The 23,205-nt window shown below is 35.5% G+C and overlaps 3 protein-coding genes and 2 pseudogenes across 3 annotated transcripts; 3 read left to right on the top strand and 2 right to left on the bottom strand.

The window, feature by feature from the left end:
• The first annotated feature begins 250 nt into the window (after positions 1-250).
• Positions 251-1,150, top strand: LOC147280038 (disease resistance protein Roq1 pseudogene; annotated as a pseudogene).
• LOC147280039 (TMV resistance protein N-like) lies at positions 1,147-6,097 on the top strand. The gene is made up of 7 exons (XM_086251553.1): positions 1,147-1,922; positions 2,024-2,302; positions 2,401-4,100; positions 4,220-4,304; positions 4,392-5,024; positions 5,131-5,622; positions 5,783-6,097. Exons 1-7 carry the CDS (start codon positions 1,152-1,154, stop codon positions 5,789-5,791), a joined length of 3,969 nt encoding a protein of 1,322 aa, XP_086107679.1. The 5' UTR covers positions 1,147-1,151; the 3' UTR covers positions 5,792-6,097.
• A 4,574-nt stretch (positions 6,098-10,671) lies between these two features.
• Positions 10,672-11,941, top strand: LOC147280040 (uncharacterized). The gene is made up of 2 exons (XM_086252119.1): positions 10,672-11,181; positions 11,549-11,941. Exons 1-2 carry the CDS (start codon positions 10,672-10,674, stop codon positions 11,939-11,941), a joined length of 903 nt encoding a protein of 300 aa, XP_086108245.1.
• Positions 11,942-12,462: 521 nt separating this feature from the next.
• On the bottom strand, positions 12,463-13,143 carry LOC147280041 (uncharacterized; annotated as a pseudogene).
• A 1,897-nt stretch (positions 13,144-15,040) lies between these two features.
• On the bottom strand, positions 15,041-20,559 carry LOC147280042 (transmembrane emp24 domain-containing protein p24delta3-like). The gene is made up of 4 exons (XM_086251073.1): positions 20,261-20,559; positions 19,116-19,328; positions 15,482-15,558; positions 15,041-15,388 (listed from the first exon to the last, which is right to left on the bottom strand). The coding sequence occupies exons 1-4, from the start codon at positions 20,531-20,533 to the stop codon at positions 15,244-15,246; spliced, it is 708 nt and encodes a 235-aa protein (XP_086107199.1). The 5' UTR covers positions 20,534-20,559; the 3' UTR covers positions 15,041-15,243.
• Between the last annotated feature and the right edge of the window lie 2,646 nt (positions 20,560-23,205).

Raw genomic sequence — 23,205 nt, forward strand, 5'->3', positions numbered from 1 at the left:
GTGAATATCGATCGATCACTTGTCACTCAAATAAATAAGAGATAAAAGCTATGACCCTTCTAATCAAAATACAAAAAATGGGAAACATTATAAAACTTTACATTATCCACATATGTTTGTTGTTTTACATATATGATGGTTATTTATATATTTATTTATGTGCAGTTATGAATCCAAAGTAATTGAAGATATTGTACAAAATAGCTTCACTCAATTGAATCAAACAATGTTAAGTGTATCAAAGGATTTAGTTGCGATGGATTCTCACATAAGAGAAATGCTTTCACGCTTAGAAATAGAGTTGCTTGATGTTCGTAAAGTCATTGGAATTTGGGGAATATGGGAAATTGGTAAGACAACTATTGCACGAGTAGTTTTTGAAAGGATACGTGCTCAGTTTGAAGCTTACAGCTTCCTTGACAATGTTAGAGAGGAAAAGTAGCTTCATTCTGATATGTTGTTGGAAAGTAACGTACATATACAGAATATTGATGTGCAAAAGGTGATAAGGCGTAGACTATGTACCAAAAGGGTTCTTATAATTCTTCATGACGTGGATAAGTTTGAACAAGTGGAAGCATTGTGTGATCCTAGTTGGTTTGGTTTAGGGAGCAAAATCATCATAACATCAAGAGATGAACATGTGTTGCGCGGATGTAGAATAGATAAAACATATAAGGTTAAGCTATTAACTGATGATGAAGCTCTACAACTCTTTAGTTGGAAATCCTTCCAGAGAGACCAGGTTGGAGAAGTCCTTCTCAAGCTATCAAAGGATATTTTAAAATATGCTAATGGTCTTCCATTAGCTATTAAAGTTTTAAGTTTGTTTCTTTATGGTCGAAGCGCAAAACTATGGGCAAGTGAATTGGATAGACTGAAAGCAAATCCTAAAAAAGAAATTATTGATGTTTTAAAAATAAGTTTTGATGGTTTTTCAACTACAGAAAAAAATGTATTTTTGGACATTGTGTGTTTCTTTAAAGGAGAGGACAAAGATCATGTAACAAGAATACTAGAAAGTTGTGGCTACAGTCCAGACATTGATATAGAAGTTCTCATGGAGAAATCTTTAGTAACTCTGTCTGGAAGAAAATTGTGGATGCATGATTTGATACAAGAATTGGGTCGGGAAGTTGCTTCTTTCTGATATGTTGTTGGAAAGTAACGTATATATACAAAATATTGATGTGCAAAAGGTGATAAGGCGTAGACTATGTACCAAAAGGGTTCTTATAATTCTTGATGACGTGGATAAGTTTGAACAATTGGAAGCATTGTGTGATCCAAGTTGGTTTGGTTTAGGGAGCAGAATCATCATAACATCAAGAGATGAACATGTGTTGCGCGGATGTAGAGTAGATAAAACATATAAGGTTAAGCTATTAACTGATGATGAAGCTCTACAACTCTTTAGTTGGAAATCCTTCCAGAAAGACCAGGTTGGAGATGTCTTTCTCAAGCTATCCAAGGATATTTTAAAATATGCTAATCGTCTTCCATTAGCTATTAAAGTTTTGGGTTTGTTTCTTTATGGTAGAAGCGCAAAACTATGGGCAAGTGAATTGGATAGATTGAAAGCAAATCCTAAAAAAGACATTATTGATGTTTTAAAAATAAGTTTGGATGGTTTGTCAACTACAGAAAAAAATGTATTTTTGGACATTGTGTGTTTCTTTAAAGGAGAGGACAAAGATCATGTAACAAGAATACTAGAGAGTTGTGGCTACAGTCCAGACATTGATATAGAAGTTCTCATGGAGAAATCTTTAGTAACTCTGTCTGGAAGAAAATTGTGGATGCATGATTTGATACAAGAATTGGGTTGGGAAGTTGTTCGTCAAGAATGTGGTGAAGACCCTGGAAAGCGTAGCAGGTTGTGGCTTCGTGAGGATATCATCCGTGTACTAGTAAAAAATAAGGTAAAAGAGATTCAGAGATTGGAAAACTAATTATTATTGTCTTTGTAGTTTGCTATATGAATTGTGTGCTTAACAACTTATTCTTTGTTCTTCTTTATTAGGGAACGAGTAAAGTTCAAGGCATATTCCTCAATTTAGCAAGAAAAGAGGAGGTGGTTCACTTCATTACTGATCCCTTCTCAAATATGGACAAGTTAAGATTACTCAAAATTTGGAACGGGAACTTTTCTGGAAACATCAAATGTCTTTCTGAGGAGTTGCAATTTCTGGAATGGCATGAATATCCATTCGACTATTTTCCTTCAAACTTTCAGTCAAACAAGCTTGTTGAACTCAGAATGTATTCAAGCAGCATCAAACAACTATGGAGTGGAGAAAAAGTAAGATTATTAATTCTTATATATGCATTTTTTAATTCTTAACTATAGCAACCAATTATTTATTTCAAATCATATGATTATTTTTTGACTTCTTTCAGAACTGGAGCAGGCTACAATTTATCGATATGAGTTATTCCCAATACTTGATCAAGACCCCAAACTTCAGTGAGGTTCCAAATCTTGTGACTTTGGTGCTTGAAGGTTGTATAGGATTGGTTGAGGTTCACCCATCCATTGGAAATCTCAAAAAACTTACTTTGTTGAATATGAGAGACTGCAAATCTGTTAAGAGCCTTCCACCTTCAATTAGTTTGGTATCTCTTAAAACTTTTACTCTCTCTGCCTGCTCAAGACTCAAGAATTTTCCCGAAATTAAAGGAAATATGAAAAGCTTGTTGGAGCTTCATCTAGATGGGACTGCCATAAAGGAATTACCTCCATCAATTGAAGGCTTGACTGGTCTTACTTTGTTGGATTTAAGGGACTGCAAAAGCCTTTTGGGTCTTCCAAGTACCATTAAATATCTGACATCTCTTAAAAGTCTCATTCTAACAGGTTGCACAAAACTTGATGGCATACCTGAGAATCTGCATTGTGTGGAATTTCTGGAGGAGCTTGATATAAGTGGAACTGCTGTAAGAGATTTTTCGTCCATTGCAAATATGAAGAATCTAAAATATCTATCCATCCGAGGATGTGAAGATCAACCTTCAAAATCATGGCTTAGAAAGAGCCTTGTCTCCATGAGCTCGTTGTTGCCTACTTCACTGTCAAGTTTAAGTTTTTTGACAGATCTAAATTTAAGTGATTGCAATCTAATGGAAGGACCAAAATTTCCAAATGATCTTGGCAGCTTATTGTCCTTAAAACGCTTAAATTTGAGTGATAATAATTTCACCCGCTTACCAGATGGCATCTCTCAACTCTCCAAGCTTGAATGTCTCGACTTGAGCAATTGTAGCAGGCTTCAATTTCTCCCTAAGAAGCTTCCATTAAGTGTTCGACATGTGGAAGCAAAGGATTGTACTTCACTGATAGATTTTCCGAATCAATACAGACTATGTGGAGAAACTACTATCATTACCTACATTTCATCCAAGAATCAAGAACTTGGTATGTTAAGTCGGGGCGAATCTACAAGAGAGTACAGTGATGACAGAAGAGAGGACACTAGAGTTACTGTCGAACGTCTTTTGTTAAAGTTGAAGCTAAGGGATCATAGTTTAATGGACTATTCGATTTCTTGGAACCAAAATGAAATTCCAAAGTGGTTTAGCAATACAGTTACTGGCGATTCCATAGTCATCTCAATACCTCCAGGATTGAAAAAATATTATAAGAGGTGGATGGGGGTTGCTGCTGTTGTCTTACTCAAGGGACCTCCTGATGTCTCCGTCATTGAATCGGATTCAGAAACTTCTAATTACTTCTGTCAGTGCAAATTAAAAACTCAAGAATTTTCAATGGAACCATATCTCTTTACGAGCAGTATACAGCAGATCAACCGCATGAGTTCAATATTTCCTTCTCTTTATGTTTTCTATGAACCTTGTGTGTGGTTTCCAGAGCTGTTAAATAAATCAAGCGCAATGGAGGCTTCATTTGAAACCAACCAAGGCATTGAGGTTCAGAAATGTGGGATTCGTCTACTATATGAAGAAGATGTTGAAGGGTTTTTCCAAACTGTAGTGTGGCAGTGTTTTAGTACTGAAGTCAGACAGTACTGCAATGGAAACCAAGATGATCGAGACACATTTGAATCTGGGTGGTATAATCTGGTGGATAACATATTGAGATGGTATAGAATTTAAACTTTTTGAGAAGTACTTACATAGTTACATTGCTACTTATTAAAACTTGTTAAATTCATAATTGTCGACGTTTTTCTTGCATGTGGTATATATTGCATTATTGCAGGGAGTCATTAATTCCAAGTTCTGAAGAAGTTTCCATAATTCTGCTGAGAAAGAACATTGAGTCATTTCTTCCAAGATACCTTGAGGTCTCTCTCTCTCTCTCTCTCTCTCTCTCTCTCTCTTTCTCTCTCTTTCTCTCACGTACTCATATTAATTATGAGTTTTTCCTGCAGGGACTAAACCATGCGTGTCAAAATTATTCTTATTTTGTAAGCGGAAGCCCAGTGTGGTTCAACCCTAAAGTTGGGCCCTTCAAGTCAATAGATCTGCCACCAAATCTACACATGAGTAAGGAGTGGATGGGATTTGCTCTATGCGTATCAGTTGAAGCGAACAAGCATGTAGAAGATTATCGTGTTTTTTGTCGACTTGAAATAGGTAAAAATCCTGTGAGAAGATTTATTTGGTCGCTAAATGGAATATCGCGCAAACCACAACTTATAGTTATGTACATACCTCGGGCAATGATGAATCACGACTGGTTATTCACTCGCAAATCATCAAGGCAAATGTGCGCTGTCTTTGAAACCGTTAGTCCTGGTGTAAAGGTTCAAATGTGCGGGCTCCGTATTTTGTACCACCAAAATTTACAAGAGTTTGTCCAGGCAATCACCCAATGTACATTACGCAGCTCAGATATTTCCTTTGATTATTATAATGAATTGCTGGTAACATATTGGTTAAATTTCATAAAGTTAGAAAATCGTGAATTGGATTTGGATGCTGGAAAAGAAAATTATACTTCTGGAGAAAATGTCTTAAGTCAGCTAACGGCAGAGGAATGGGAACGTAAATTTAGATATATGGTCTCTCTCTCTCTCTCTCTCTCTCTCTCTCTCTCTCTTATATTAGAATTTGATCTCTCGAGAAATTAATATCTGACATTTGAATTTTTTCTTTATTTACAAACAGTTCTCGTCTACTATAAACCGGTATGGACATACCTTCACTGGAACTGAAATTCCCAAGTGGTTCATGCATTTGAACAAAGACTACCATGCGCGAATCCAAGTGCCTCCAAATTTGTTCAATGATGATGATTGGATAGGGATTGCTATTTGTGCTTCTTTATTGACGCACAAACAGCCAAGCATCCTTCGTGACACTCGTGATTCAGAGTTTACTCATAGGCTTCTTTTTTTTCTGGACACCAATGTTTCTTCTCTTTCTGGGTACCATATAATTAAACTGATGGGGATGCATGCATGCGATATCATTGCGTTCATACACATAGCACGTACTGAATTTCCTCAATCGTGGAATCAATGTAATCGCATTGGTGCAACTGTTGAATCCAATAACCCAGACTTAGTAGTTCGTGAATGGGCCCTACGTCTAGTGTTCAAGGAGGATGTCGAAGAGCTTGTACAAACATTGACCCCCCACTACATGCAATCAAGCAAGGTATGGTAATCAAAATATAGCATCGGAACCCATGAAAGATTAGTTAAGAAAGCTTAGTGATATCAAAATGAAGTACAAATTAAGCTAGATCAAATTTTGTTACTTTTAATTTGGGCTAGTCCAATAGCTTGTTTGATATTTCCTCTTTCTTGTTGCACAGAGGACATAATTACTCAGTGATGATCAAAGTCATTAAAGTCATTAGCACGGAAGTATGATCGCATTGACATGAGACAAGGAAGAAGAGTTTGAAATCGATGGTTGACTTGTATTGTTTTACCACTTACCAGTACTGGCTGCCTTCCCAATGTGGGAAGAGAAACAATTCCTTTCTCTAGTACCTATTACAGATTGTGCTAGATATTTTCTTATGCTGCATTGTTTGGTTATAAGAATATCATTTGTTTTCATACTTGACAGATTGTATGTTATTTAATTATTCTCTTATTTAAGGAGGGATAATTTAAGTGTTTAACCATTGAGTAGTGCTTCTATGAAACTTGGAAGACTGCATGTATATATATATAGTGAAGAGCTCTAAATCATTTTGAAGTATAATATATACTCTTTTTTTTTTCTATCACGTTGTAACTCTTGATCATTTCAATTCAAAATCTCATATACCCCTTAAGTTTTAGACTAGTGTAACTTTTCTATGTGTTGTTTAAGTTGTGGATGCAAGGTCTATTTTAGTTTTTTCCTTAGATGATCATGCCAGGTCACGCCACCACACTTTGTTTATCGAATCCCAAAAGCATAATTTATTTTAGTGCATTCTACTGCGAACCCAAGGACATCTTTGCTTTGTTATTTGTTGAGTGTACAAATGTGTATTCGTTGGGGTGTTGTAGTGTTTTTCTGAGGAAAGAGATGTGAAGAGGAGAAGAAATTGTGGTGTTGCAGAGGAAAATTTCTGAAAAAAAAAAAAAAAAAAAACAGAGCTTTACATATCTGCAATTGTCAAATTATTAACTGGAGCCATAGCACTATTAGATTGGGCACATCTCATCTTATTTGGCCACATATATTTTGAGGACAAAAAGGTTCTCATATTGTTCTTGATTAATTTCTAAAACTATTTGGTGAATATTTTTGGTTGGTGAATATTTTTGGTTGGTGAATTTGTCATATGATTAATTGATTATGGGTTTTTTTTTTTTTGGCCATGAATTGATTACGGGTTTAAAATATAGTGTCTATAAAAAAGTAACTCCCAAGTAAGTTTAATGAAAGTTTAAATTAGAACCAAATTGTATAAAACGCGGCCTTTTTTCAGTAAATCCAAATAAACCACAATGATGACACATATGAATACATGATCACTAACTTACCTCATCTAGGATGGAGATGAACTCGAACACTACCATAATCTGAGCTTGAAACATTTGAGCGCATCACCCATGACTAAACTTGATAATCTTTACCAACTTAGACTAAACATAGACGCATAAACTCTAACTTTCTAATGTTCTACGAAGATAGGTTTGTGTTAGGAACTTGGCAATGAAATATATTTACATTGACATTTTGTGAGGTTGATTTGGAATTGTTTTATTAGAAAGATATTATGGTTTTATTAAATCACGTTTGTTTTGATTAAGGAATTGTGTGAAAATACATGATAAAACCTCAGGGATATTCTTACTGTAATGTATGGAATCTTAGAAGTTATATATATAAAAGTACGATAGAATGTGTCTGTGTAAATTAATCTTTAAATGTTTTTATATTGATGCTAATACTTTTTTGAGGAATTTCAATGAACTAGATTATGTAAAAATGATTTAAAACCTCGAGGGATGCCACTATATTTTCTGAAACCTCAAAAGTTATGAAATGAGGATAAAACGACTTAAGGGTGTGCACATAATTAACCCTTACAATCATCAAATTATCCAAACAATTTAGAAAGATCAAGCAAATCACTTTATAATTAACCCTAAATAACCTAGTGCTGAAAACAATTGGTGATCGAGGGCAAAATAGAAAAAAACCCGCCAACCGTAAAAATTCTCTACAATCCCTACTCAAATATTGATGCCGAAAGTGGTCGGAAACGGCTACTATCCACCTCAACAGCTACCCCTTCCCCTTTATTTTTCAGTAAAAAAAAATAAAATTGAATAAACAGTACCACAAATAGAGACTGCCCTCTTCCAAAGATTATTCCTTTATGTGATATTCCATTAATTTTCAATCCAATAAAATCATCATAATCAACATTATTATTCTTGTTATTGTTCTCATTTAGTTAGTGGGAATATGACGTGGATCTCATTCATGCATCCTACAAAAGTACAAAATTAGAGAAAAGCCGAAAAAATATAAAAAGATAAAAAAAAATATATGTAGATATTTTATTCCCAAATGTATGATATATGTGGAACATTTGATCTCTAATTCTTTTTTGAGCTGAAGTGTCAGTATGTCAATTCTTGAGAAACCACTTAGGCCTTCCACTATGCCACCTGAAAATGTGACCCAAAACCCATTTTGGGTCGCAAATGGGTCACATCATAGCACTATAGGCCTGAAAATGTGACCCAAAAGAGGGAGTAACCCAAAGTGTAACCCAAATCTGGGTCTCAGTGTGAACCAAATTGGCTGTGACCCAAAACCAACAGAAGCCCACCCACGTGAGGAGAGAGAAGCAGCTGCTGGTGAAAAGGTGGTGGGCCCCGCCTGCTTTTCTTGTCGGCTGAACAGAAGGAATCACGTAGGGGCTTTGCTGGTATATGTTTTCTCGTGGGCCGCGCCTGGCTTTGCTGCTTTGTTGACGCGTGGCTTGCTTGGCGGGTCACCAACGGTCCAGATTAAATGACCGTTGGTGATCAACAGCTGCCATTGTTTGTCTTCTTCTTTTTTTTTTTTTAATGGGCCGATTAGAAATCAAAGGCCTAGATTAATGGACCGTTGATAATCAACGGTCCAGATCGCCCAAATCATTATTTTTTAAACAAATAATTAATAAATCATTTAAAATTGAAATAGTATCCGAAAAATTGCCAAAAAATTTCAAAAAAAATTTAAAAAATTCCCCAAACCCTCCAACAGTTATATTCTCAAATGGGTCTATATATATCATACAACACTCATATGGTTTCATCACAAATTACAACCTTTGTTTACCAAATTTGCACAAATTTTTTTTTCTTTGTCATGGCTCCTAGAGGAAATGCTTGGGTGGTAGCTGAAGATGAAGCCCTAGTGATGACATATCTAGAGAGGTCTCCCAATGTTGTCTTGGTGCCCAAAATAGAGCCGTCGTGCTTTGGAAACAAATTTATCAAATTTTCAAGCGTAACATGCATGGGGGGTGAAACCATTCGTAAGGTTGGCGGTGTTAAAGCACGATTTAAAGATATTGTGCGTGATTGCAAAAAATTTTATGCTTGCCTATTGGAGGCCGAGTGAATGCGCGCAAGCGGTGCAAATGATGCCAATGTGGTAAGTTTTTATGTATTTATATATTTGTATGATTATTTTTTGTTTTATCAAATTATCAAGCATATTTATATATTTGTATGATTATTATATGGTTTGTTTATAAATGAAGCATATTTATATAATGGTATTACTATTTTATTGTTTTTTTTATGTATCAAACATATTTATATATTTGTATGATTATTTTTTGTTTTATTTATAAATATAGCATATTTATATAATGATATTATTATATTTTATTTTGTTTATCTATCAAGCATATTTATATATTTGTATGATTATGGTTTTTGTTTTGTTTATAAATGTAGCAAATTTGCTATTTATTTAAGTCATGTTTGCATTTCCACAAGCAAATTTATATATTTTTATTTTTATTTTATTATTGTAGTTTACGCAAGCACTTGAAGGCTTTTGAAACAAGATAGGATTCAAGTTTCCATGGGTGCACATTTGGGAACAAATAAAGGAAAGTGCAAAGTACGTTGCGGTTCATGCTCCTGTTCGGTTTAGTGATTTAGAGACCCCCGCCACCGACGATGCCGACACTCCCGCCGATGATGATCCCGAGGAGGTCGATCCAGTCATACCACTTGGCAAGGACGAAAACCCACCACCATTCCAACCAATAGGTTCCTCGCGGCTAAGGCCACCAGGGAGAAACCATGCAAAACGGGCCAAGGCAGCCGAGCTCGTCCAAACTCATATGGTTGAGGCAGTAGATCATTATAATGAAAATTCAAGGATTTTCATACAAACGAGACTTGACAGGGAGCATGCAATGAGTGAAAGAGACGCCGCAAAGGAAACAAGAGAAAGGGTGAGGATCGAGAGGCAGCTAGAATGGGAAAAACAAAATATTATGGGCCAAGACCTCTCCAAAATGAATGATGGGCAACGGATGTATTGGGAGCAAAAGATGGCTGAAGTCATTGCAAAGAGGCAAATGTGTGCTAACCACAGTTCGGAGTGCACTCCATCTGGATACTACCCGGATCTTTCCAACCTCAATCAGTCAAACCAGGGGTACCCGCTTAATAATTAGAATGAGACCTTGCTCTTTAATTGTGTTTTTTATTTTGAATGTTAATCTTGTTTTAAATTATGTTTGCTCTTTAATTGTATCCTTTAATTTGAATGTCAATCTTGTTTTAAGTCATGATTTGCTATTTATTCAAGTCATGTTTGCATTTCCAACCAACATTGGATTCTCACTTATTGTGGTACAACTCCTATAAATGCATGCATGCTCTACAGTAGACAAGACTGATGCATGCTTTACAGTAGATAAGACTGATGCATGCTCTACAGTAGATAAGACTGATGCATGCTATCATTACTGCAGATGAAAACAACTACTCAATCAAAGTGCATGAAATGACTACACCATCATAAAGCAAATGAATGTGGACCATTCATTCCTTATCTCAATTGCATGTGGTTTCAATATAAATACCACTATATTTACCATGTTACACTCAATCTTATTTCAGGATCATTTCTCATTCCATAAACACTAAAATGAATCCTTTGTATGTGTATTCATCCTTCTCCTCGTCTTCGGACTCTGATGTTGAATGAGATAGGGAAGAGGATGGAAGGGAGATGGTGGGTCAGTTGATTGTGTCAATGGGTCATACCGTCGTCGCCGGTACACCAAGGCATGGCGGTACTTCTTCAAGTCGCCAGTACACACACCGGAATCGAGAAGCCGCCCACGAACGTCTCATGGACAACTACTTCATCCCCTCGCCAATCGAGGACACCGTGACTTTCCGCAGGCGATACCCCATGCACCAACCGCTATTCAATAGAACGAAGCGGTTTGCCTCCAGGATGAGTATTTCCTTCCAAAAGTTGACGCCATTGGACGCCATCGGTAGAGTGGGTTGCACACCTTACCAAAAGGTGACTGCGGCACTGCGGGTGATGGCATATGGCATTCCATATGATTTGGTCTCAGAGTCAATGACCATTAGCCAAACCACCATACGACAGTCATTCTTGAAGTTCGTGAGAGCCATCACTGACGTCTTCGGACCAGAGTATCTCCGGAGGCCTACCCAGTCCGATTTGAGAAAACTTTGCGAAAGGGGAGCCGTAGAGGATTTCCATGTATAATTGGTAGCTTGGATTGCATGCATTGGGTATGGCAAAATTGCCCAATGGCCGAGCAAGCTGTTTACCGTGGGCATTATCATGTCCCAACAGTTATCCTTAAAGCCGTTGCCCGGTACGACACGTGGATATGACATGCAAATTTTGGTATACCTGGGTCGAATAATGATATCAATGTGCTGGACTGTTCTCATCTCTTTGATGATATGATTTCCGGCCGGAACCACAGGGTGAAATTCACTGTGAATGGGATCGACTACACCATTTCATACTTTCTTGCAGATGGGATCTACCCTCAATGGTCAACTCTTATCACTACATTGCACAGTCCCGTTCTTCCCCACCATAAGTTACCGCTCGACAGGAGGGATACAAGAAGAATGTGGAGAGGGCGTTCGAAATTTTAAAAGCCCGGTGGCAGATTATAAAACGACCTGCTCGTTATTGGCGTCCGATTGAGCTTGGGTATATCATGAAGGCGTGCATAATATTGCACAATATGATCGTGGAGGATGAGCGCCCTGAGGATGACTGTAGGGATGACCCAATAGACCCAGAAGCGAGCACTAGAAGGGCTGAAGCTGAATACGAAGGTGTAGAACCATGTCCGACCGGTGCCGCTCCATCATCATTACCTGAGATGAATATTCGTCGGAATTTGCTTAGGGACCAAAATGTCAATGAATCCCTAAAAACCAATTTGATTGAGCACACCCGGATCCGAGAGGGGAACCCACCACTTGCCCCAACCCATTGAATCATTGTGTTGTTTTTTCTTTGAATCATTGTGTTGTTTTTTCTTTAAATTATCGTGTTGTTTTTGTTTTTTTTTTTAGTCATTGTGTTGTTCTTGTTTTTTCTTTAAATCATCGTGTTGTTCTTATTTTTTATGGTTGTTGAAGTCCCGATGTTGTAAGATTATGTTATCTAATTTATGAAATTTTCTTATTTTAAATATATTCAATATTGCCCTTATTTTAAAGATTCATTAAAATAAGACCAATAGAATAATTTTTATTATACTTTAAATTTTAAATTATAAATTAAACATCACTTAATCAATATTAGCATATTTTAAATATGTATAAAATACTGTGACCTAAAATAGGTCACAGCACTATTTGTGACCCAAAATGGGTTTTGAGTCACAAAAAATGGGCTTACCATAGTGGAAGGCCTTACCGTACTTAAAAGTAATTTTTTTTTTTTTTTTTTTTGGAGAGGGGGATCGAACTTAGATACATTTTAAATTTGTAAATAATTTGACAGTCCTTCTAATTAAGCTATCCAACAACTACAACTTAAAAACAAATTTCTAATAAATAATTAAAGTAAGCAATACACACCAAATTGGCCTTACATAATCCCAATTAATGAATTTAATTAAGAAGGGTGAACCTGGTTAGCTGAAATTCCCTTCCAAGCTAGTTTCATGGAAGCAGTGGCTGAGTTGAGTGTAGCCTCAATATACCTCTTGGAAGCCACAGAGGCTGCGTTTTCCATCAACTTTCCCATCTTCCTTGCACTCTCAGCAGTCTTAACCAAGCTGTCCACTTCAGCTCTCGACATGTTCTCCATTTCCTCTTCAAAGTGTCTAAACTCATCCATGGCACTCTCCATCACCGAGTCCAAGTAGTCCTCAGCTTCTTGCATGGAAGCCTCAGCCTCTTCCACTTGTTGCTGCTGCTGGAGTTCCACTGCAGCCCATGACTTGTAGGCTTCGATCTCGAACAGCTTCATCAGCTCTAATGATCAAGGGGTCGAAGCTTTTGTCTTGCAAGGCTTGGTTTGAGAGGAAGCTCAATTGGGTGATGAGATCTTCCATGTTGTTGTTGTTGTTGTTGTTGTTGTTGTGGGCTTGATAGAATATTGGAGATCTGTGTAAGCCGTATGCTTGTTAGTGTATGTAGAAGAAAAAGTGGGTATTGGGTAAGATGAGAATCATAAAATGGAGGGCTACTTTAGGGCTACTTTAGAATCATAAAATGGAGGGCTACTTTAGGGCTACTTTAGAATCATAAAATGTCATGGACGGATCATGGACCCATAGGTATAGAATTTTGTCATAAGGTCAAGTGAGACAAGCATTGGCAATTGGTGGACAAAGATGCAACCACTTATAAAATGGTTTTTTCTTTTCGATTAATCAATTAATTCATAACCTGCTCCGACAGAAAGAGACTCTGTGCAATTCACTAGACCAACTAGTCATTGGCCTTATAAAATGGTTATTATACTTGATTTTTCCTATTGTGAGAAAACCAAATACACCAACAGGCCATTTCTCTTTATAACAGTAGTAGATACTTAGAGTCTTCAAATTTATTCACAAAATGATGTGTCAAAATATAAAGTGAAACTCTCATTTAGGTCCTTTAATTAACAATTTATTGCCTAAGTCTTATGACTTTTAAAATTCTAACTAAAGTTCAATATTATTGTAACTATTCCATATTACATAATATTGGTCTATTAGTTTCAATTTTTTCACACATACAAGGTGCCGAGTCATTGGCGGTCATTTTCGAGTGTTCGGCAGTGCTTTTTTACTTCTTCTTAAGCCTTGGTTTGTCGGCTTTATATTAAGTTTTAACTCTAAGATTTTGAGATTCTATACCCTAAGAATGTATAAGGTGAATCTGTACCCTATGCCCTTAAAAAATAAAAAAATAATGAGATATTTCTTTGACAAGGCAATGGTCAAAAGAGCTTTATTTGAAAAAAAAAAAAGTTATAAGGTTTTTTTTTTAAATAAGAAATGTTAGAAGGATTAAACTCTAATTTTCCCAAATATTAAATTAGCATAACCCTTTAAGGCTAATTCAAATGATGAGGGGTGAGTGGCAAAAGAGCTAAGATTAGAATTTATGAGTTTGTCTCGTCCAAAATATTAAAAAAATACATGTTGATATCTTATTATATATGTTAATTAATAAAACATTGCCATAGATAATTCCATAATTTACAAATTTTGTTGGTTTTTCGAAAATGATTTTTTAATTTTAAAATTAATGTGGGTATCGATACCCACCCAATTAATGCTCATTGTACCCCCTTTCAAATTTTCTAAATTGAAAGCAAAAAACTATAACACAGACCCCCTTCGTTTGAGAGAGAGAGAGAGAGAGAGAGAGAGAGAGAGAGAGAGAGAGAGAGAGAGAGAGAGAGAGAGAGAGAGAGAGGACTATTGCCGATGCTGGCATTGAGGGGGATGAGAAAGGGTGGAGTAGCCAGGTTGGGTATGGAATATTTTTAAGTTCGCACACCCAAATGCTAGACACCACTTTGAGACTTTTTCAATGTCGAAATGCAATTTAACGTTCTGTTTTTTTCGTCCAAAAAAAAAAAAAAGAATGTCAAAGTCAAAAGTCAAAAGACATCCCAAACTTCAAGGATGGCATTGTAATCAACCAAAATAATAGTAATAATCTCAGCCCTTGCTCAAGGTCTCACGTAATCTGATTGCCCAACAATATCAATGGGACTTCTGTAAAGCTGCCATACACATCAAATGGCTCGGTTGCAATTCATTAAGAGCATCTCCAATCATTTTACTATATTTTCCTCAAATTTTGAGGATAAATTTGAGAAGGATTCTCCAATTCTAAAATTGAAATTTTTCCTAAATCTTTTTTTTGTTTGGATTTATAGTCTAAAATCAAATTGTTGAAGGTTTGAGGATAATTTAAAGAGCCTCGTTCATTCAACTTGATTAAAAAACTTAAATTATGAGATATTTTAATAGAAGGTTGGAGCTGTGTTTTATGTCAATTTCCCCCAAATTAGAGAAAGGTTTAGGTAAGCTGGAGATGCTCTAAAAAGTTGGTTGACAATTACAAATTTTCAGAAAGCAATATGAGTTCGACAGCACCAAAATGAATGCATTGCAATTGCGCAATTAGTTCACCTAAGTATCTATGTTTTTCCTTTCTCAATTCTCTTTCAACAAAAACAAGAAAACTACTTGTCTGTCTAATCATAGTTTACACTACATGGTATTAAAACTTTTCTTTCTCAGTTTTCATTTTTCATCTACAAAGATAATTCGAGTAGCATAATCTAAATGAGCTTCTTCTTTTGGAAAAATGTCTTCAAGTGCCATAACTGAAGTGTTGAAACTATGATGCAGACACCCAAGGACATCATACTAAACCACGCCACCCGGGCATTAGTTCTTTCGCTCACATCCCTCATCTCTGCTTCTCTGAGTACATGCAACACAGAACAAGGAATGGATTACAACAGAAATAAAGTACAGGAATGTTGAATGCATTCCTATTAGGTACGTAAATGTTACCTGCCCTTGAGATAGAGTAGATTCTCATGGATGGCCTCCACTGCTCCTTCAAGTTTCCGCAACTCTAGCTCAAGACCCTACGTGGCCAGTGTTAGGTCAATCAATCAGAAACAGAAAAACACTTGAGTCTCATGCATGCCTATGTTGGCTAATTCAGTATCCAAAACACTTGACTCTGTTATAATTTCGTCAGGTTGGTAATAGTTCCAAGTGAAGTTGCAAGAACTCGGCAGAGGCCCAAGCCATGTTGCATGATAAGAATAAGCATCTGTGTTGGCTATTTCAAAAACATGTATTCCTATAACATCAAAAACATGTTTATCACTTAGAATGTAGGACCTAAGCATCTAAGTTTGCTCACGATTCCTATAAACTTAAGTCCAAAGATTGGACTTAGATGCCTAGGTTTATGCATTCTGTGATTAAACATGTATTTGATGTTATATGAATACATATTTTTGGAATCGGATTCATGCACATGAGTTTTCTGTGAAAAATTGTGCGGCCAATTTTTCTGCATATATAGGTCAAACGATCGAGCCCATAGCCCAATCAGTTGTCCATATTATCTAGAATTTTCTTTCAAATGTTTTCTTCTCTCATTCAAATGGTTTTTCACAGAGTTTTCTTGGTAGTTCCTTCAAGACTGTTGCGTCAAGTTTTGGATAGTCGATTTCAATGTATTTTTGCACCCATACTTCTAAACATATTTGGACTTTTAAAAGGTATATAAACTTACTTTAGGGTCTTTTTCAGCTTTTATTTTCTTTAAGTTTTCATCTTGGGTTTGCTTCCTTTCATTAGGAGCAAACTGCTGAGTTAATTTTGAATGTACATGTTTAATTGATGTGCTATTAATTGGTTTAGCATTTCCTAAGGTCAAAGGTGTTATACAAAGTTCTGTGCTTATAAATTAATTTCCATTGTTTCTGCTAATTTTACAAATATTGCAACAGATATTTCCATAAATATGAACTACCAATATTTCCACCAATACTAACATTTTGTATTCTTGCTCTAGGCTACCATATCCTTTGTTTTATTCTTTCATTGTGAGAGCATTAGAGCTTGTGCCTTGGAGATCAAGGACAATTTCATGAAGAAGCTTGCGCCAGTGAAGGTGTCCAAGAAGACAAGCATGGAAGGTGAGAACTCTTGAAGAAGCTGTAGAAAGATCAGAACAAGCATTGGTGAAAGATAAGAGCGAGTGTGCTATATAAGACCTATTGAACCTTAGGGGAGTCGATGTTAGAACTAACGTAGGTAGAAGTAGCTTAAAAGCCATAGGAAGGTTACAATTTTGGGTCGATCATGGATTTAAGCTATAGCAGAGATGACATATAGCTTTTCACGAATAAGCACAATAAGGTGTATAAATAGAACTAGATCACTGTGCTTGTACAAGTGTCAAGTCTTGTATGGTTGTTATTCTTAGTAAATTTTTGCATTTTCTAGACTAGGTCTCGTAGTTTTCCCATTTGGATTGTCCATTTAAAAATTCCTTGAGCACGTTACTTTATTGCTAAGTGATTGACAGTGTGAAGTAAGCAATTTAAGTTTTAGGTGTATATGTTTCTAATATATATATATATATATATATAGGCTCAGATTGCTTAATTCAAGACTTTAAGTTGGATTTTGATTGATATATTATTAGGTTGATTTGGTTGTGTTTGCAGTGTTAATCATAAAGTTTTGAAAAGCCCATCACCCCTTCTAGGCTAGTTATAGAATTGTAAAATACCACAAACAGTGAAGTTTCAAGCAGATATATGTGGACAGGGGTACAAAGAAATAAGAGCACAATTAAGGCTGATGATGCGAAACAAAATTTAAAAGTAGGGCATGCTGGAAACATTAGTTGCATGACAATGGTATAACAATAACTATATGAACACACCAACTAGCCCAGCTAATGGTCCCTAGCCTCTAGGTATATCTTGCCCTTAAGCAACCAACCGTACAAGTATTGAGTCTATACAATAGTAACCTTTTAAATATGTACATGTGCATCAGCATTCATGTGAAAGTCAGTGTGTAATGTGAAATTTATCCTTTCTTCCAACCTTCAACCTATCAACGAAATTACGCCAATTTCGATAGTTTTGGTAAACTTTCGGTGTATCAAGAAAAAAATCTATTAACTTCAGTCGATTTCTACTGATATTTGGGTAGAAATTTCAGTAATTGGAACAGAAATATCAACTGAAATTTTTCTTTATTATTTCTTGGTTTACCATCTCAAGTACTTGTTCGAACTTTAAAGCTACAAAAGCAGCTTATATATTTCCACTTTTGGTGCTACAAGCATCTAGTCTTTATTGTTTAAACATCAAAGCCTAACCATTTCAGTGCTAAAATGGGGTAGACTTTAATGTTTAAACAAATAAAGACTAAAGGCTTCTATCCCGAAAGTGGAAATATATCAGCTGAGATGCTGGGCTAGAAAGAAACAAATAATAGAGCAGCCGATATTTGTTCCAATTACCAAAATTTCAGTAGAAATTGACTGAAACAAGTACATCGAAATTTTACTGAAACTACCAAAATTTTTAAAATTTTATGATATTTCAGTGACATGGTAGAAAGTTACACCTTTTCCCTTATTAAATGTTGATACCATGATTTGGCTGAAATTTCAGCAATTTCGCCGAAAATTTCATCCTTACTAGGTTCATAATATGCTTATAACAGTTAAATATAAAATGTTTATTACTTATTATGTTTTAGTTCATTGTATTATGTCTTTATTTTGCACATTGCATTCAAGATTTGAAATGTGGCAGCAGCATGCTCGACGCCCATTGTTTTTACCTTACATGTCATATTCCATCACAGATATACTATTTTATAAGTTTACATGGTTAATTGATGCATTATTGCTTGCTTTGAGGTTTTTAAAAGTTCCATTCAAAATTCCAATATTTTAAAGCAAACTTCCGTCATTTTTTATTTTCCACCAATATCAATATTTTTTACTGATATTTTCATAAATCTAGACTACCTATCTATATCAGTATATTTATCATTGGTCGTAACTAATACATACAACATTATCACAAAGAAAAACTTCTGATGTTAATAAAATGGTGTTCGCACTTCTGAGAACATGATCAGTAAAATGTGCATTTACTCAATCTTACCAATACTCATTTAAAAAAATTTCAAATTATGGTTAAAACATAAAAAAGAATATGTCATTCCTCTTTCTCATCAAAACTTGGAAGGTATACTGATTGGTTAAAGTACTTATATAAGACTTCAACAAAGCGTATATTTGACTCAGGCACCACATCAACCCCCATTACTCTAAATTTAGAGTGAAGGCACCGCACTTAATAAGTCAATATAGTGGGCAGAAAGTGAATTTTCAGTTACATGTATCTACAGCTTTTCAATTTAGAAATTCATTTCTATGACCATTTGAAACACCAGATCTCAATAACCTTTCAAAACAATGCTCAGTTCACTCTTAATTTCCTTTATTGGGATAAATAAATGTCATCATTAAAAAATAAAAATAAAACAAAAAATGAATGAAAAAACATCATATACATACGTGCATACATGCACACATGCATATACAGATATATCATATAATATAAGCATATTGTATAGTTATCCCAGTGCTTACCTCAATCTTCTCTTTTCTTGCCACTGACTCCCAATCCTTAGCTGCAATTCCAGTTTTCCAGTCAAGGTTCACACTTATCCCACCACCACCAGGATTATTACCATCAACCCAGAAACATGCCAGGTAGTTTCCAGCCTCATGAGTTGTGAAGGCAAACTGACCATGTGTTGCATTCTCCCTGCTATGAAGATTGTTCCCATAAGGCGATGTCACCTAAAGAAGAACAAGAACTTCTATTAAAACAAGAAAGCTACCCAATCTACGACGAAACATAATTATACAAGTTAAAAGGGTAGAGAACTTGTCAATGTAATTACTTTAACTTTCAAAAAAAAGAAGAAGCATAATTATACAAGTCGAACGGTAGAGAACCTGTCAATGTAATTAATTTTTCCTTAAAACTTCATTTGCTCATTATCAATAAGTGAAACAGCCCAACTAAGTTGATTACAGCAGGAACTTTGCCCACAAAGTCACTTAAATCCCTCCTCAAACATCAAGTAAATACAGGTTTGATGCCCCTATAGGACTTGACGTTCTAGCAATGATGTATCTTATTCAAGTTTACTAAACTTTGGATTCTAGAGAAAGACAATAAAGAAATGTAACATAAAAAATTTCGTTAGCTACACACAACACAAATCTGAACACCAATGAACCACAACCATTTAGCCTCTATCCCCAATATAGAAAAGAGAATCCCTTCGATTTACTAGCAACCACTAAGATGTCCAACGGTCTTATTGTTGATAAAAAATTTAGTTATAGTTTTGAGTAATTCCCAATGTGGCACTAACTCATAACCCAACTAAGGGTGTCTGAGTAAATTTAGTTGCAGATCTAAGCAACTGCACTGACAGTTGACACAACCTGTATTTGTTCTAAACCTAGAACAGCATCAAGTAGTACCCAAAAACAACATCAAGTAGAACCCAAGATCCCCTGTTACATTTTAGATTTTTTTTTCTTAATTAAGCATGGAAAGAATATCCAATCAACTAAATATTGGGTTTTTTTTTTTTTTTGGGTAATATACATATCTATATAATTGCGATCAAAATGGAAATCAAAAACCCATATGGCACAGTTGCTTAGAATTTGAAGGGGGATAATGGGCATGGATAAAAAAGGAAATTCGAGCAAACCTTGGCGGAGATGGTGGGGACGAGTGAGTGATCGTCAGAAATGACGACGTAATCGGCCAAAACGACGACGTTGTTCTGGATTTCCTCGGAGACGCACTTGGTGCCAGAGGCCGGTAGGGTCAGCCAAATTGCTTGACCCGTCCGTAGCAGCAGGCATAGGGTTAAGAAGATGGACACCGCACTCGCACTCGCACTTGCACTCTTCATCATAGCTCCTTTCAATGATTTACTCCCTCTCTCTGTCTCTCTCTCTCTCAGTCTGTCTGTTTGCATAACACCTCGGATCTGTGTCTTGAGGTTGCTTGTTTGGTTTGGCCAAAAAATAAAAAAGTTGCTTGTTTGCTCTTTAAGAAATTCTTTTTTTGAATTTTTTTTCAATTTAGTCCATGAACTTTAACCTAGGGCTGGCAAAATTAACTGATTAATCGAAACCGACCACAAAAATGACAATAAAAAAAAAAAACCGAAGTGGCGATTCTTCTACCAAATCGACCACGCGATTCACGACAGTAGTTTGGAAACCTCCAAACCGTTAATAAATTGACTCAGACTGATATATATATAGAGGAGTACTCTAAAACTAATCAGTTAACAAGTTAATACGAAGCTAACCATGTTTTTGGGCCCACCACATCACTAATCTCATAATCCGAACCATCAATTATTTAGGCACTACTTCAAAGATCATCATTGCAAAAAATCAACTAAATCGAAAATCATGTAGTCATCTAATTGAGATCAAATAAATAAGAGAAAATTACAGATTTGGTCCACTTATTTTATACCTAGTTCAATTTTGGTCCATAATCTTTTTTAAGTTCTGTTTTGGTCCACTAATTGTTTCATTTGTTCAGTAAAGGTCCAGATTTGTGACTTTAAATCCTTCGGGTTGTGTTTTTTTCAATTATAATTGAACTATAAGTTATATTTCATCATTTCTTAGTCATAAAAACAAATTTGGAGTATTATAATCTAAAAGAATTGAGATTGGGTGAAGTTTGAAAAATTGGCAGTTTCGGGTACCCTACTTTGGGGTCAATTATCTTGAGTTTTAGAACTCCAATTTGAATGATTTTTATATGGTTGTAAAGAAGAAATACATAGCTTTAAAACAAGTATATGTTCGCTGAATTTGGGTGAGATTTGATAGGATAAAAAGCATGCCAAATTTGAGAAAACAAATATGGACCTTTACTGAACAAGTGGAACATTTAGTGGACCAAAACAGAACTTAAAAAAGATTGTGGACCAAAATTGAACTAGGTATAAAATAACTGGACTAAATCTGTAATTTCCTCAATAAATAAACAATCAGTATTTTCGATAAAAGCATAGAAATAGTTGTTATTATAATCAAATGGCTAAATGACTTCTGATTTTAGAGATTTTTTACAGGAATGATCTTTAAAGTAGGGCCTAAAAAATAAATAGTTCGGATTTTGAGATTACATTGTGCAGTGGGCCTAACAAAGTGGTTAGTTTTGAATTAACTTACTAACTAGTTAGTTTTATAGCATTTATATATATATATATATTTATTATTATTTTTTTAATTAACAATTAAATTCATGCACCCTACACCATCAGATCCCTAAAAAATACCCTAACCCCATTTAGATCACACACACTCTCATCTCTCTCAGTCTATCTTCACTATTTTCTCTCTTTGCAACCTCATCATCTTCTCTTCTCTCAGACCACCATCACTAGACGCCACCACCACCACGTCCCTCTTATCTCAACCTTCTATCTTCTCCCTCTCTCATTTCTCTTTTCTATCGTTTCTCTATTATCTCTCTTCTCTTTCTTCGAGATCAAATATCTCATCGATCTCCCTCGATCTGTCTATTCTCTTTCTGAGTAACCAAACGCCACCACCACTAGAGGTAAAACAACCAGATCTCCCTCTGTCACTAGCAGTTAGGTTTCTAATTTTTTGGGTTTTCGAAATTGGGGCTTTTAGGGTTTTTTTAAATTGGGACTTTTGGAGTTTGGGGATTGGGGCTTGTAGGGTACATAATCAATTTAATTCATGATCAAAGGCTCTGATCATGAATTGAATTGATTCTGGGATTGGGGCTTTTACGAATTAGGGCTTTCTGGGTTTTCAATTGAATCAATTCACATCGATTAATTACAATTCTAGTTAATTGGCTCAATTTAACATTTGTTATTTGTATGCTTTTATTGCAAGGTTGATGATTGCTTGCTTGTGATTTTGGTTGTTGATTGCTTGCTTGCAGAGTTGCAGTTATGTCTATTGCACGATTTGTTGTATATAGACTTATAGTTGGTTTGTTGATTGCTTGCTTGTGAATTGTGAATTTCAATTATAGACTTATAGTATTGTATCTAGACTTATAGTTGTGAATTGTAGCTAGTATATATAATAGACTTATAGTACTGTCTATTTCAATTACAGGTTGTGAATTGTGATGCCTTGACTGTAATTGAAATAGACAATACTATATGATTGTGTTGACTGTATGATAGACTTATAGTACTATAGTTGTGAATTGTAATTGGTTAAAAGTATCAATCATACATTCAATCCATTTATGTTTGATAATGTGTGTGTTGACTATATGACTGATACTTGACAATGAAACTTGAGAATGTGCTCGTTGTATGACTGTTTGCACATTCTCAAGTTACTTGATTGTTTGCGACTTTGCACAATCTAAAATGCCAACATTTGAACCAAATACCCAGCAAAGTAAGCAACAACTAACAAGCAACAAAAAATACAAAAATACAAGCATTACCACGGATTATCAGTTAGTTGAAGGAGCCACCAGCTGGTACTTCACTTGTGGATAGTTGTGATGTAGCCACCACTGCAAAAAAATATAAAAATTATTACTTTATCAGAAAGGCAGCAAACAGAGTAAAGTTCAAACATAAAGGCATCAAGCTTAAATTATTACTTGATTCATGTTCTTCAA

This window comes from Dryas octopetala, chromosome 7, assembly GCF_963921425.1.
Source record: "Dryas octopetala chromosome 7, drDryOcto1.1, whole genome shotgun sequence".
Classification (NCBI taxonomy): Eukaryota; Viridiplantae; Streptophyta; class Magnoliopsida; order Rosales; family Rosaceae; genus Dryas; species Dryas octopetala.

Coding starts and splice junctions, on each gene's coding strand:
- LOC147280039 (XM_086251553.1), top strand. CDS start 1,152: ATGTTGTTGGAAAGTAACGTATATATACAAAATATTGATGTGCAAAAG. Junction 4,101..4,219: donor GTGGATAACATATTGAGATG/GTATAGAATTTA, acceptor GCATTATTGCAG/GGAGTCATTAATTCCAAGTT. Junction 4,305..4,391: donor TTCTTCCAAGATACCTTGAG/GTCTCTCTCTCT, acceptor TTTTTCCTGCAG/GGACTAAACCATGCGTGTCA.
- LOC147280042 (XM_086251073.1), bottom strand. CDS start 20,533: ATGCAAACAGACAGACTGAGAGAGAGAGAGACAGAGAGAGGGAGTAAA. Junction 19,329..20,260: donor TCCCCACCATCTCCGCCAAG/GTTTGCTCGAAT, acceptor GTTCTTCTTTAG/GTGACATCGCCTTATGGGAA. Junction 15,559..19,115: donor CAAGAAAAGAGAAGATTGAG/GTAAGCACTGGG, acceptor CTGGCCACGTAG/GGTCTTGAGCTAGAGTTGCG.
- LOC147280040 (XM_086252119.1), top strand. CDS start 10,672: ATGGTGGGTCAGTTGATTGTGTCAATGGGTCATACCGTCGTCGCCGGT. Junction 11,182..11,548: donor GAGCCGTAGAGGATTTCCAT/GTATAATTGGTA, acceptor ACCGCTCGACAG/GAGGGATACAAGAAGAATGT.